At 39.0% G+C, this 15,735-nt stretch overlaps 1 protein-coding gene across 1 annotated transcript in view; it reads right to left on the reverse strand.

Annotated features, from left to right (window-relative positions):
* Positions 1 to 15,735, reverse strand: part of Itga4 (integrin subunit alpha 4) — a 76,343-nt gene that overhangs the window by 36,390 nt on the left and 24,218 nt on the right. The window contains exons 7-14 of the mRNA XM_010636805.2: positions 14,603 to 14,688; positions 13,756 to 13,818; positions 13,531 to 13,668; positions 9,651 to 9,762; positions 3,736 to 3,830; positions 2,821 to 2,911; positions 2,188 to 2,233; positions 1,661 to 1,815 (exon numbers count right to left, since the gene is read on the reverse strand). Of these exons, the coding sequence (XP_010635107.1) occupies positions 1,661 to 1,815; positions 2,188 to 2,233; positions 2,821 to 2,911; positions 3,736 to 3,830; positions 9,651 to 9,762; positions 13,531 to 13,668; positions 13,756 to 13,818; positions 14,603 to 14,688 (786 nt within the window). The remainder of the gene's footprint in view (positions 1 to 1,660; positions 1,816 to 2,187; positions 2,234 to 2,820; positions 2,912 to 3,735; positions 3,831 to 9,650; positions 9,763 to 13,530; positions 13,669 to 13,755; positions 13,819 to 14,602; positions 14,689 to 15,735) is intronic.

The raw sequence follows: 15,735 nt of genomic DNA on the forward strand, positions 1-15,735 counted from the left end.
GAGGGAAGGGGTGGGAGGGAATATGCATGAGAATGCCCATACAATGTGTTACAACTGAAATAGCCATCTAAAAATTCATTATCCTAACTCAGTTCAGACAAAGAGCAAGTGAAAAAGGGGTGAATAAAAACCTACTTCCAACAAGCAGTAAAATTCCCTGGCTTTAGCAAGCAAACATGCTTACCATGAGAATTTTTCCCAAGGAGTCATTTTATGACAATTGTAAAGCATGGTTCTGTAACAGTGCCGTTGATTATTTAGCAGTTTCACACATTTATTTTCAACCAGTTTTTAAAAGATCTGGTACAGTGCAATTAGTAGTTATGAGGAATACTGACTTCACTTAAGGAAAACAGCCCTCTCCAAACGTGCACCTTTCAGATAATCCATCAGTGTGTGGGTGCTACAGTGGAATCACTCTAGGGTCACTGTTCCTGGGGCCTATTCTCCAATCAGTAACCAGAGCAAGGCTTTGCCCACCTTTTATTTCTGCAGTTCTGATACAAATGGTCCAGGTCACTATTAAAAATCAGCCCTATAAAGTAGAGATAGCAGGCTTATTCTGTACGTCTCATTCAGAATGAGACATCTATTACATATCCATCAGTTGGTTCAATAAATATTTGCCACACTTTGTGATGATAAATGACATCAACTTGCAGGGCCATGGTTACAATCAACGTAGGTCTTGCGGAGTTCATGAATTTTGTGAATTATTAACATCCTAATCATGAAGCCAGGTATGCTTGTCTCCAACCATGGACTAGTTCTCATTAGTAGTTATTGTAACACTACCTTAAATATAACAGACTTAGGAACATTACTCTGCTGGCAAAAAGTATGGCTCTTTAAAAAGTCACACATATCTTTAATTTGGTATTAACTAGAATTTTGGACAGGACATATCCACACCGCATTCTTCAGAGCAGACTGTTAAGAGCAGCCTGCCTCTGCGCAGAGAAATGGTCATGGTTCTCATGTGCTCCTGGTGGTAGTAAATCCATACACATGAGACATATCTTAAGTGAGTATATATATAATTTTTATAACTATGTATAAAATTATGTACATGACTATGAATATATATCTCAAAAACTAAAATCAGGTCTAGGTTCCAGACAAGCTTCTTCAACTATTCAAATGGAATAATAGGACGGAATACATTTGAAAAGGAATCTTCTCCGTCTCACATCTTCCATCTTATACCAGCCCCCCCCAGAGCTCAGCAGGGTCGGAGATACGGATCAGTGAGGCCCTGAAATCGATCCTCAGCAGTGCAAAAGCATGAACACTAACATTTCCAAAATAAAGAGTTTGGCAAAACAGATGAGCTGGGTCATTACTCCCTCTAGAAATTGCACAGTTTAAACTCAATGGGTTTACTTTAACGTGACAGGTGATAGTTTTGTTTTGCTTCATGCCATAGCCTCTAAGCAACTGCGGCCTCCTAATTTGTCCCAGGCATTGGTTAGAACTCAAGAACCCGGCAGCAGGGGAAGGAAGGTGCTTGCCAAGTGCTGCTCTCTTTGACTCTAAGGATTCACCCACGGGGCAAACAGTAAGAGCCGTACAGACCTAAGAGCCATACAAATTTGCTGGAGATGACTGGGTGAATCTCACCTCCATCCGATCCAGCTTCAGTTCGGCCGGGCACACTTACCAATGTAACCTGGAACCTCTTTGCCTTTATATGAGAAACAAAGCGTTAGATCCATGCACACAGAGGGCACTCCATTCTCAACACAGTCGAATTTTGTTCTGTTTATAGACTCAGGGTGGCTTAAAGATGCTTCAACAATTACTACTGGTCTTGTCCTAAGAAGCAAACAAAATTAGCCAAAATAATTGAAGAATTATTTCTCATTAAGATAACCGCATCTGTTTTGTCAGTTTCCAATGACCATGTAAATTCATTAATCTGCTTTATTAATAATGTATGTATACGTACTCGGTTACATTTCTATACACAGATTAAGAGAAAATTTCATCTAAATGTCTAAAAACATTAACTTTATCTGATAATTATCTATGCAAGATGCTAAAAATACCTTAAATTCAATAAATTAAACTTCAGGATATCACAAAAGAGTATCATGAAGACACTACCACCGCTGCTTTTAGAAATGGCCTCCCATCATTTACCATTAAGTGTGTTTGTCATTAATCAGTGAAATGTATCAACCTTACCTTAGCAACACAGCAGACTCAGACCGAAAAGCACCGACTGCTACATCTGGAAGGTAAAAAACAACCAGATTGATGATCACCATTAGTCAAAGAAAAGACTTTCCAGGCATAAATGCTTAAAACTGCATATCACCTTTGACTATCAAAATGTATTTACTGAAAATTAATTAGAAACGACATGCTAGCTTCTTAAGAGTTGCTCCACATTTGTCTGAATCTATATGCCTTGACAAGGGCATGGATCCATTCATTACATTACATAATTTTATGATATAAACTTATGATTTAAAGACAGGTCTGTTAAAATAAAATTTGGTTTTATGAATGGGAACTATTAACCCAGGAATTCCATTGAAACTAAAAAAAATTTTCTTGTCTTCTTTCTTTTCATCATTATATGTCTGACTGACTTCAGAGGTATTTTCACTTTGGTTTTTCAAGAGCAGGGAATGTAACATTAACAGTGTCAAACTGAAGAGTTACCCAATTGTTTCTGGCCTATCATTAAATTTAAGAAAGCTTTACAAATGCAGAGAAAAAACTCATCAATAAATTGAAGTCTTCCGTACCAGTTTTATGGGTTCACAATAGAGTTTATGCCAGTTTATGAAATGTGGTAAATTTTATACTCACCTATATATCCATTATTATCTGCATCAATTTGTCCTGATATAGACTGTCCGAACATACTTAATGATTCACTGATTTGAAGCGCTCCAATTCTCTGAAAAATGGGTAAGTTGAGCGGGAAGCAGTTTTTGAACATCTAATAGTCCAGAGAAGCGTGACTTTGCTACACGATGACCCTCCCCCACATGCCCTGGCATATTTACTGACAAAGGCACTTCCAGCTTGAAATGGGCAGTTTTATTTATTTCGTGACTTAAAATTTTTTCCTTTGTGAAGAAAATGAATCAAGTATGTAACTTCCATGTTAAAAATACAGAGCAACTTTCCCACTTTGGCCTAATAAAATAACAGTACTAATGTTTCCATTAAAAAAAAATCTGGAAAATTTTTTCTAGGAATGTGAATGCAGCCTTTTCTAATGATTGAAATTCTTTTATTTTTCAGGCTATAAAAGTGAAGTCAGGGTTTGATTAGGAACTTTTATTAAAATGCTATCACCTTACTTCTCCACACAGAAAAAAACATGGTGTCAAGTGCACGTTGGATCTCCCTGTGCAATCTTTACAAAATACAAGGCTGCAGCCACAAGGCAAGACACAGTTAATCAACCCCACAAGGACCTTCTTGGAGTAGTACCGATATTGCCTCAAGGGCACAAATGTAACGATATGTAGAGAAAAAATCTTTAATAAGCTGAAATCAAGAAAATGGAAGTAAAACCCTTATGAAAAAAAGTTTTAAAATCATCAGGCCCTACAGTAAGACCATTTACCAGTATCATAAAAACATGATGGAACAAAATATGTGTTTGAAAGAGCAACAAGGAATAAGAAAAATAAACCCACAAAAACAATGGAAATATTAAGGGTGCTTCATCACTGGTGCTTCTTTTGAACAATGAACATTGTAATAATTTACCTGGGAGAAGCTTGACCCGATGCCATCTACTCGGCCATTGTAAATATAAATGGCACCTCGCAAGTCATCTTCTTGTGGCGCTCCAATAGCAACATCTATTCAAGGATTCAATGGGAGAAAGAGCAACAAATTCTTGAGTCAAGGAGTGAGCTCTCAAATCTAACCTTCATGATACTTCGTTCATGGAAGAAAACTCCCTTATAAAGAAAAACACTCTTCTCAGAAAGAATGCAATGCTATCATCACCATCAAGGTACAAGATCGCAGAACAGCCTGCGCATGGAGGACAGGAAAGGATCCCCAGCCAGACCCCTAGAGTCTACCCTAGCTGTGCAAGATGAGCCCGTCCCTTACCCTCTCCTCTACAGTGGGACTGTTAAAAAGGCCTTGCTCAGGGTAAAAGAATTCACATAAAGGGTTCAGACAGTGTCAGGCTTAGAATATCATCTACGAATATTACACCTACATGAATCCTGCATTTGAGCTTGTAGTCTTTATTTGCAAAATGATGTTTAAATTAATCCATGCTCCAAGGGAAATGATCGTCGTGTACCTTAGGAATATCTGCGCACATGTGCGCCCCCCCCCCACAGGCTCTTAGAAAATGGATCTGTGGTGTAATAAAATGATGCAGCACCTTCATGAGTTTGTTGAAATTCACATCAGATTATGATGCCAAGAGAAAAGAAGTAGATCAATTCATATAAGAAAACTCAAGAGTAAGTAGAAATGCTTATGTGCTTAAGTGCTACAAATATATAGAATTACGGAGAAAAAAATCCTACACACTGTCAAAAGCATTATTTTAACATGTGTGGTGTCTACCTGAGTATATTAATTTCTATGCAATGTTTTTAATTACTGAGTGCAGACAGTTTGTTTTCATGATATTACTTATGAAATGTTAAACCCTTTAAACACCTGTAATGGCAATTTTTAGCTGCTATGTCAATGGAAATAATGTCTTTCATATGCAACCCTATGTTAATGTCCTAAACTTTTAAAAATGCAAAACTGTTTCTATTTTCATCTAAAGAGAAATAGCAGCCAAGACTCACCTTGTTTAGATACACTAAGGCTAGCCTCTTGCGACATGTGTGAATCATTTTAGAAATGTCACATACAAATCTCATGGACCAATTTGTATATACAAATTACATATATATAAGGCTTCTCAGAAGCAGACACTTGAGATGAGAATAAGGTGTTGCTAGGACATAGCCAAAGGGAAACTGCAGTTTACTCAAGAGAAAAGACCGTGTAAAGGCAGAGAAGTGAAAGAACACGTGAAGTATCTGGTACGGATGGGCTGCAGCTGGATCGGTGCAAACTAAATACACACAGGAGCAAAGCAGGAGGACCAGAAGGAGAGAAAGAGGAGGAGGAAAAGAGCTGACGCTGCGGTGGAGCGTCTTACAACCATGGAAGAGAACACCATTTAGCGATTCTTTTAGGGCTGACTTTATACTTCTATCACACGGCCTACTGATAACTAGTGCTCTCCACTTTGGTTCTGGATGACAATACATGTAAAAATAACAACCCTGGATCACCCCGACATCGTGACAGGACTGGTTATTGGCACCACTGATCTAAATTAGAGTGAACACCTTGAAACCATACAGATAAGCCAGCCTGGTAGAGAGACTCCTTCCTTTTATCCCAGCACTCTGGGAGGCTGAGGCAGAGCGGATTAAGATTTAAGCCCAGACTATGCAATTTAGTAATTTGTGAGACCCTGTCTCAAAATAAATAAACAAAATTGCTGCCGATGTGGCTCAATGTAAGGGACAAGAGATCAATCCCCAGAACTGCAAAAGCATGGAGGGACGGGAGTGGGAAGGTAGATACAAACAATAAAATTTAAAAAAAATAAGATGAGCCTTTTCGGCTGAACTATTTTGTTTAAAAGACCCAATTTTCTTTCCAAGACGACGACATTTGAGCATATTCAATCTCTGGCTAATATAGATCCAAATTCTTTACTTCCCAGAATTACAATTATATAATATACAAGCTGTCATTATAGAAATGAGGACGATACACTTGGTGTACACAAACAAAATACTTTTCCATTCCCCTCCAGATCAATTTCTCAATTTGGGACACAATACACAGAAGAGTGAGATGTTTGAACACTGTCTTTACTTTTTGCATCTGAATATTTTACTTAATTCATTCTGTTGGTGTAAATCTTAATGATTACCAATCTAAGCCTAATAATCACCATGGTCTCAGACAATACATGCGGGGCTAGGAGCTTTACACATATTTACTGGTGTAACTGTCACAACTACCTCAAATATAGCCAGACCTTCAAATTCAGCTGCATTGAAGTTCAATGACTTGGTACCCAACACATTTTGTCCCATCACTTGCCATTTGGTGCTAAGTTCACAAGCTAGAGATTGTCAGTGTCGATTGCCTCCTGATTTACCCTTTCCACCCAAAATCATGTGCTTGGTCCTCCTCATTTTTGATACTTGCCATGCATGTTCCTCGAATCAATAAACAAGGAGTCCCAAGGTACCACTAAAAATGTTTTAATCCCCACTTTACAGATGAGGAAACTGAGGCAGCAGGTGGAATGGTAGGGATTCAAAATCTGTAGTCAGGCTCTAGATTTAAAATCTCTAGTCTGTCCATTCCTGTTCCCACAATACAAAGTCATCCAGAACATGTGTCAGCCCAGTGTTTCCCGTCTTAGTACCTGGGCCTGGTGTGTGCCAAAGCAGCACTCTTTATATGATGTGATAATATGTCAATATTCATTTCAGGAGTGCATAAAATATGGTACTTTACAACTAGAGAACCTCCATATAGTATGATTCTCTTAAAAAAAATACTCACACATGTAGTCTAGAAGTCAATGAGTCTAGAAGTGAAAAAAAGAAAAGCTAAATGATTGTACAAAGGGTAGTAACGCAGTGAACATCTGAACTTAAAATTTATGACAGTAAGAGACACACTGCCATTCATCTCCCTCACCACACTCTGCCCTGAATGTACTGGACCCGTCATTCTTGCCACCTTCTGAAGCAGGTCTGCAAGTCCTCCTTCAGGTCTTTACCAGATCTGATCAAATGCATGATGGATGCTGCTGCCAAGTGCCACCCAACAGAAAGGCAAGGTTGTGAAAATGTGGAGTCCTGTCCACTTTATCCACTGGTGTGGCACAGTATGTGAATGAATGGTAAATGTTTTGAATCAAATCACGACAGCATAACTGAAGATACACAGGAAGGAGAACTTTTAGAACCGCTTCAGAAAGTTGCGAGAACGATGGGGTAGTGTGTACCAAGCTGAGGGAGACTAAAGGCAGTAAGTCTTTTACTGTAATATTTTTTAAAAATTTGAACATTCACTGTATTTTGCAAGCATACCTCATAACTTGTCATGCAAAATCCATTTTGCTCATGCAAGTGATGTTGTGTATCTGTTTATCTCATCAGTTATGTTGATGGGTCTATTTACCTAGTTATTTCACAACTTTCCCATATTTTGATGAGATTTTTACCCTGGACAGTTGTTGCATTGACTGGACATCTTGTTGGAAATGGACTTGCTTTTCTTCTCTAGGAAAGACAGTTGACTTTTTCTTTTGTGACAAATGCCAAGTTAAGATAGGATTGAAATGCAACACACCACAAAGTTTCAAATAATAAAGAAGCATTAAATATGATTTGAATTTAACACTGGAGAAGGAAGGAAACAAAGAGCAGGTGGAGTTTTCACTTCCAGTCTTCATGGTCCTAGGAGCCCCTCCATGAACACACACAATGCCATCTCCGTCCATCTACCCACCCCCCAAAACAGGATGAGACACAGCATGGGGCAAAAAGGGAGACACATTAAAAAATAACATGAAGATACCCTGCTGTCTCATCAGGTGGATATGCCAGAAGGGAATTTAGACTTTTGTAAAAAACTAGAACGCAATGACTCTACTTCCAAGTCACCATGGCCTTGCTAACATGTGAAGTGTAGAAAATGTCTACTCTCGGCAAATCAGAAATTAAAAGGAAAACTGCACGAAGTAGAAAAAAATTCACGGTATTATAAACATTCACCAAAATGTGAATGAAGCCGCTCGATGTAAATACGCTGTGAATTATAAATGGGATTCTAAATGAAACTATAAAAAGCACAAAATGTGGAGAAGTGTTAAACATGAGTTGAATAATAACCTTTAAAACATAAAACATGACCTTTAGGAGCAGAATGCTGAAGCTCTCAGAATAAGAAATGCACTCAGATACCTCAGTTCTCATACGGAAGCTGAAAGACTCCACTCTACCCTGAAGATCACCTCTGAAGTTCTCCTAGCTATCAGGAGCTGGGCACTTTCTCTTTTCTTCATACCCCTCGCAGATTGCTGGGGTCGTTCCCCAGTACTGGACTGATTTTAGTATGGGAACTTGCCTACTGTCCATAACAGTTTCATAACTCCTCAAAACAATATAAGTATGAGCCAGGTGTGGTGGTGCACACCTGTAATCCCAATACTCTGGAGGCTTACGACAGGAGGGTCACAAGTTCTAGCCCAGCCTGGATGACTTAGCAACTTAGTGGGATCCTTCACTGGTGTTCTTTATGGCACATGCTCTCTCTCTCAGAAGCTACATCTGACAAAAAATGAATGCTCAATAAATATCTCAGAATTGCTGGCAACTTCTAACAATAATTATAATGAAATTTCATACATGTTTAATTGTAATATGTTATGTGTGATCATAATAACCAAAATATCTACATACATATTTTCTCTTTTGTGTTGTTTTGAAATTGTAAAAAATAAATGGTAATATTTGAATACCAAGTTACACTATTTTTCATTTGAGAAGGTTCATTGGAAGCAACTGTTCAATAATTGTCTTTCTCATAGAACAACACATACATCTAAAGTTGATTGAAACAGTTAAGGATAAGAAGATTTAAGGGGAATGACAATTTATGGAACTCCCTTATTTTGAGTATCCAAGCAACTTTTACCCTCATATAAAACCTTACATTAATTTCCAATGACTGTATCAAGCAGACACAATTCTGAGCCCTGAGGTTAAGTATGAGATACTTATTTGCTGAACTCTAGGCTATCACTAACACCAGGAAATCTCACATTCCTCTTCAAACCCATTCATCACTGGATACAAAGTTTGAACAGACTCCGCTACTACTCAGTACTACATTAAAAGAAGCAGTGTCACTTGCTGGTGACATTTTGAGGGAATGCGGAGAGAGACAGCCATTTCCACAGGGGGGCTGAAGGCCTGGACAAAGTGCACAGCGCGACTGTATCATCTATTCAATTGCTGGAAGTTTCAATACCAACTGGCAAAGAGCCACTATCCCTGGATTGCCCAGTTTGCTCCTCGCCAGCACTCAGGACTTTCCCCCAGGACCCCTCAAATCTACATGGCAGAGCTGAACAGGAAATGCCCAGTACAAGATGGGGCTTCCAGGACCCCTTTGGCTGGGCAGCCAGGCTCTGAGGGTTTGATCAGTGCCTTCACTGTATTGATATTTAAATTCCATGGTCCAATGACTCTGTGATACACATTTCTCTTCCTCTTCCAACACCAAGATTTTATCATTTCTGAAACCAGGATCCTTCACGGAACAGGAAAAATAAAATGCTGCATGTTCAGACAGCGTAATAGCATTTGTAAGGGTAGCTAATATAATAATGCTACTTAATTAGTGGTGCTTTTGAGTCAATGACATAAGGCCTATGAATGTCATCTCTCATGCTCACAATCAGCAAGTCAGACAAATACTACAAAGAGAAAAAACACACATATACCACCCTGGTTTCTTTTTCAATAGAAAGGCAAACACAAAACCTCAAACATATTCTCTTCTGTGAAACATCTGAAAAGCTGAAACCAAGTACCAAATTACACACTTTTAATTACCTTCAAAGCCATCATTGTCAATGTCACCGAGATTAACTATAGATTCCCCAAATCTTGCAGCGTATTTGTCACTTCCAATGAGCTCTGTTTCCATTTCATTCATTACTGCTCCCTAGGTAGACAGGGAGAAAAAAGGTGTCATTGTCACACTCCCTGACAATTTTACACATGATTTACTGCTGTAATTGGTTATGGATTTTTTCTAATGCACCAAACAAGATGGACAAACTACAGACTGAGGTTTAGTACACACATCTCAGTTCAACTCGATAAATATTTATTGAGTATGTCAACACATATAACACTATGATTAGAGAGCATAGGACATAAAAACTGCCAAAGCCATGCTCCCTGGCTTTGAGAATTCAATAAGTCATTTTGGTAATTCAATTTAACAAATCTTTATTGAGCTCTTACTAAAGATAATGCACTATGTAAGGCGAACAGGTGAAAAGGGACAGAAGTATGTGTATAAAACATGCTCCCTGCCACAAGAAGCCCACAGTCACAGGGAGAGCTTAGTGCAGCCACGTTAGGGACTCAGACTAGCACTGAATGACAAGATGTATGCAAGGGAGACAAAGAAGACCATCAACAAGAAAACATGAAAGAATACCCAGAAGAGATTTCACTAAGAGTATCACACGCAAGGTGGCTACTGAAAGAAAGAAATAATTGTGATATTCAGAAAAACACTCCTGGCAAGTCACAAAGTTCCAAAGGAATGGTATGTATGTATGTATGTGTGTGTGTATATAGTGAGACAAAAGTCAGATTGTAACTTAATAGGCTGTAATTTTTGATCAGGGAGGAAAATTTGTACAGAGTTTCACTATGTAGTCCAGGTCAGCCTTGAACTCACTCTGAGACCACACTAGCTTCAAACTCATGATCCCCCTGCTGGACACCCGCCGCCCCGCCGAGTGCCAGGGCCACAGGCTTGTGCCACTACCGGGAAATGTAATGTGAATACTGAAGCAGCTCTGAAAGTTTCCCACTTGAGGACTGACAAGATGGCCTTGTCCCAGCCAACAATGGACCCAGTAAGTCAGCCAGTATCTCAGTAGACGCTGAGCTTACTAATGTAATACTGAGCTGCTGCAGTACAGCTACTAGTCCCCTTTACAAACTCTAATCATCTCAGAAGCCGGGTGTGGTGGCGCACGCCTGTAATCCCAGCACCTGGGAGGCTGAGGCAGGAGGATCGCTGTGAGTCTGAGACCAGCCTGGGCTACATAGTGAGTTCCAGGTCAATCTCAACTACATAGTGAGACACTGTCTCAAAAAAACAAAACAAAACAAAACAAACTCTAATCATCTCTGTTCCTCCTCCCCCCCAAAAAAATGCACACAACACTCATCATAGATCTTTTCCCTAAAAAGCTGTCATTCCCTAAACACACACACACATACATACACGTTCCTCCCTCATGAAGTGCTCATCACCTCTTATTTTCTAACTGAGAAATTCCTACTTTTGTCTTGCTCAAACACTACTCCCTCAGGAAAAGCTTCTTGGCCCAAAGCAAATCACTTCCTCCTTTCTTACGGACTCATCACGCATCACTGGCCACACTGTGCCCACTGTAAACTCCCAGGTTTGGCGTTTTCATCAGGTTGAGGTGCTGGAGGTCAAGGCAAAAACTATCCCCAGCTCCTTCCGCAGTCCCTGTCACACTGCACAGGTTCACTGCCATTTACTTTATTCAAAGCGGACGAAGACGATGGAATCACCTTGAAAGATGCAATCACTGACATCAAAGCAGCAGGGGACTGAATCAAGCGAGGAGAAAGAACAGCCTGCTCCTGGGGAAATTTCAAAATCAGCGGGAGAAGGGGCACGGGAGGGCAGATAGTACAAACACAAGACAACACAGTTCAGGGTGGAGAGTCTGAAGAGAAGTGGTGAGCACTCTTCAAGTACCCTCTAGTCCCAGAGAGCAGTGATCAGGCATTCCCTGGGGACACCTGAGAGCTACTTTAGTAGAAATAGGTAGAAGCCAGAGTCAGTCACTCAAGTGTCATTCTTCCTCGAGTTCATTCAAAGATAATTTTGGAGCACCTACTTGTCCAAGACTCTTCGTAGCCCTGAGGAAATAGCAATCAACAAGATAGTGACTGCTCTGCATCATGGAGTCTACACTCCAGTCGGACAGCAACAGCAAACCAGATAAATATATCGCGTCACTTGGTGGTCAGTGCCTTTTCAGAGTCAGCAAACCGAAGGTGACCGAAGATGGAACCAGAGAAGTCTGATCCACACAGAGGGCTTCAAAGCTGAAATCAATAACTAAACTCACCGCACTATTCAACAGCGGTACCTCTGGTAAGTGTGAGGGAAGAATGCAGTGGTAGATTAGTGGGCAGTGCTCCTCCCTTGTTCTTTTTTTTTTTTGTACCGGGGATCAAACTCAGGACCTTGTGCTTGTGAGGCAGGCAGCAGAACCACTGAGCTAAATCCCCAACCTCTGCCTTCCTCTTTAAGCAAAGGAATTGTGACTATTTTTCATACCAGGAAGGTGTAAGATCTCAGTGGAGAAAAAGTTCCTATCTGCTTTATTTTAGATGTGCATTCTGCTATTTAAACCATTCTCAAAAAAAAGTTGAGTTGCAAACAGAAGGAGAAATTTGCAGCATGAGTAAGTAGCATGTATGTGAAGTGTGAAATGTCCATGGAAGACAAATTGTCAGGAACCACTATGACTCAAATTCTAATGCTGATCGTGAAGATGGTAGGCCTTTACTCTTGAAATTAGCTTCAAATGCAGCCTAGGAAATCCTAAGCATAAGTGAATTCCCTACTCTGTATTTAGGCTCCCAGGTTCCTAATGCTAGAGTGCACACACGATCTCTCTCTCTAATTGTACAGTTTAGTCTGATGCTTAGATTAGGAACTTATTAAGTGTCTTGAAACCACTGATTAAGTAACATTACAAGGACCTTCCTGAAACAGATTTTACTTTGTTGAATCCTAACTGAGAGACATTGTGCCATAGGAAACGAACCAAGTTTCTCACAAGCCTGCTCTTATTTTCAAATTAAGGAAACAGGGTGAGCACATACATCCCATTAAGGCCTTATCATTTCTTTGTTTTGATTTAATGTCAACATAAGGCCAGCAGAATTCTTTAAACTGAATCAAGACCTCAGTTTCTACTTTAAAATATGGCTCATGATTTAAAACTGAACCACTGTCAGTAATTACCTATTTCAGCAATTAGGACATTCACTTTGAAATCAACTACCAAATTCGCATTCTTTTAAAAAATGCATACGTCCCAGCACTCAGGAGGCTGAGGCAGGAGGATTGCTGTAAGTTTGAGACCAGCCTGGGCTACATAGTGAGTTCCAGGTCAGTCTCAACTACACAGTAAGACCCTGTCTCAAAAATCAAAACAAAACAAAAATGCATAAGTCATCCATGAAAATTTTATCTAAATATTTCTAATTGCTTTCAAATCAAGAATTTAAAGATATTTAATTCTTGATCTCCTAGTGATCTTTTATAATTTATTAAATGATGTAAGGACTTTACACTGTTTTTAAAAATCCTCATTTGGAAGGATAAACACCATTCTTTCAAATAAGAATTGTGTCAAAATAAAACTAGAAGAAATTTTAACTACTTGCGATCATACATACAGAGCGGAGAGAGAAAACAGGTCTTTCTGGAATATACAAATCAAACAGCTGCCTATCCAATCACAACGCTCCATTCTCTTTTCAGAGGACAACAATACAATATTACCATTTTTACTTTTGTTGGTAAAGTAAGACTAAGCATCTGTAGTTTCAGAACTTTGGAGTGAGAACAGTTTCCATTCCCGTCACAGTTCGGGGAGCGGCTCATGGTTTGGGGCAGTCAGTCAGCCTCACTCACCGCACCAGAGTTGATGAACACGAACACTCTGCCCTCCTCCCTGACTGTGCTGTGCATGGGCGCTCCCACCAGCAGGTCTGAGAAACCATCTGCGTTGAGGTCCACGGCACAGACAGAAGCCCCAAAATAGGAGCCCAGCTGTTCCAAAGCAAACCACATCCGGTTATTAAGAAGCAGGCTTGTTCACCAAAGCCCTGTACTATACCAAAGGTAGAGACATATTACCTTTTTACCTTTCATTTCATATAAGATATTTAGTTCTTTGGCATCAATGCTGAATATATAGGCCTGTAATTGGGGAAAAATTAAAAGAGTTTATATTGGCATCGAATTCTCTTATTAACAATATACTTATTTTTGTTGATCAAAATGTTAACTTTCAGGCTGGGGATTTAGCTCAGTGGCACTGCGCCTGCCTCACAAGTGCCAGGTCCCGAGTTTGATCCCCAGTACCCCCCCACCAAAAAAGCTAACTTTCATCTCCAGTAATTGCTCAAATATAACAAATATTGAGCTTTTTATTTAAAATGGTAAATATTACAAAAATATTTTGAGCGGTATAAAAAAGCACAGGGACACATTTTCACAGTGATATGCATCATTTAGAGAGCTAGCCTCTCAGAAGTTATCTTACTGACCCCATAGATGGCACGGAGAGTGCTGTTTGTTACACTTTCCCAAAATTAAGGTGCATGGAGATTGAGTGGCCAATACGCACTTAGCAACTTAGGAAAAACTAGAACCAGAAATAATTTTCTCTTCCCATCTTACAATAAAGCATGTAGCTACTCCAGATTCCTTTCAATAAATGTTACACAGTAAATCTATTCCTGGACACCTGTTTTGTAATAAACTTATAAGGAAATCCTCATTTGACGTATATAATTTTCCTTAAAGCTTTTCTGCTAAATTTCCCTCCAAAAACCATAAATATTTCACATATTCCACTAATGCAATACACAGTTATTTCTAATCTTTCATTCCTTTGAATTTTTGCAGTTCTTCTAATATTTATTACCTCATATGGTTCACCAGAACCTTTGGGGGGAAAAAGATTAAATGTAATTCTTACTTTACCAATCTGTTCATGCTGAGGGGCTCCTCCAACTACTTCTGTAGTATGTGGACTCCGAAAGTGACCAGCACCTACTGAGTAACCTTCAAGAGAGGGGATAAAAGTATAAGTGTCATCATTCAACACAGATAAAGTATAGACCTAATCTACTCACAGAACTAAATGAGACTGAGTTCAAAATGACATTTACCAGAATTTTAAGCCTGCTCAGCATAATGCTGAAAGTTCCCATTATGTTTTAAGCAATTTTGATAGATAGGTTATGAAGCCACGTCGTCTGTATTTCCAATTCCCAGAAGTTGAATATATTACCCCAGAAGTTGAAAATATTACCTTTGCATTTGGTTTGTGTAGTAACAGCAATCAGTTTTTAGAATTACAACCAAAATATCTGAGTATATTAAAACATTTTAAGCTTTAAATCTTCCTAATTTTCAACTTTTGTGCTATGAAATCTTTCTATTGTCACAATTTCATGACACAAAGGTAAACTACTTTAATTTCATGTGCTGAAGGCACACTATCAAACTATTTTGTAAGACTTGAAGACCTGCTTCATTCGTAAATGAGAACATGTAGAATTACGAAGTTCTGCTTGAATGGGAAAAATGCTGTCTTTTATGATATTTATATCTATATAAGAGGTACACACTTGCAATACATACAGTGTAAATGATTTTTAAGCAACTATAGGAAAACCATTTATAGTCATGAGAAGTAATGCCAAAAATGTTTGTATTTCCATAGAAATATCAAGTATGAAATAATAATGAGGAGGAAGAGAATGATGTTGATTAAAAATAGTTAAGCTCTGGGAAATAGCCCAAGAATCTAAAAGGCAAAGGCAAACAAGCAAATTTTAGACTATGCTTCATAATTTTACCTTTTACCTAGAATGCTGTCGACAGTCCCATCAGCTTTCATTTGGTCTTTTAAGAAATTCTACATAGTTAAATGTTACATACATATGTATGTGTATGTGCATAGTTGAATGAATTTATATAAAACTCTTACAAAAAGTTTCTGGGACATAAGACATAGTGCGCACAAGTTGAGGCTAGAAATAACTCATAATAAGTTGACCACATAAAGATGTGTACAAGTCTGTGTTGCCTCAAGTGAACTACGAA

This window comes from Fukomys damarensis, unplaced genomic scaffold, assembly GCF_012274545.1.
Source record: "Fukomys damarensis isolate Sample0158 unplaced genomic scaffold, DMR_v1.0_HiC HiC_scaffold_26, whole genome shotgun sequence".
Lineage (NCBI taxonomy): Eukaryota > Metazoa > Chordata > Mammalia > Rodentia > Bathyergidae > Fukomys > Fukomys damarensis.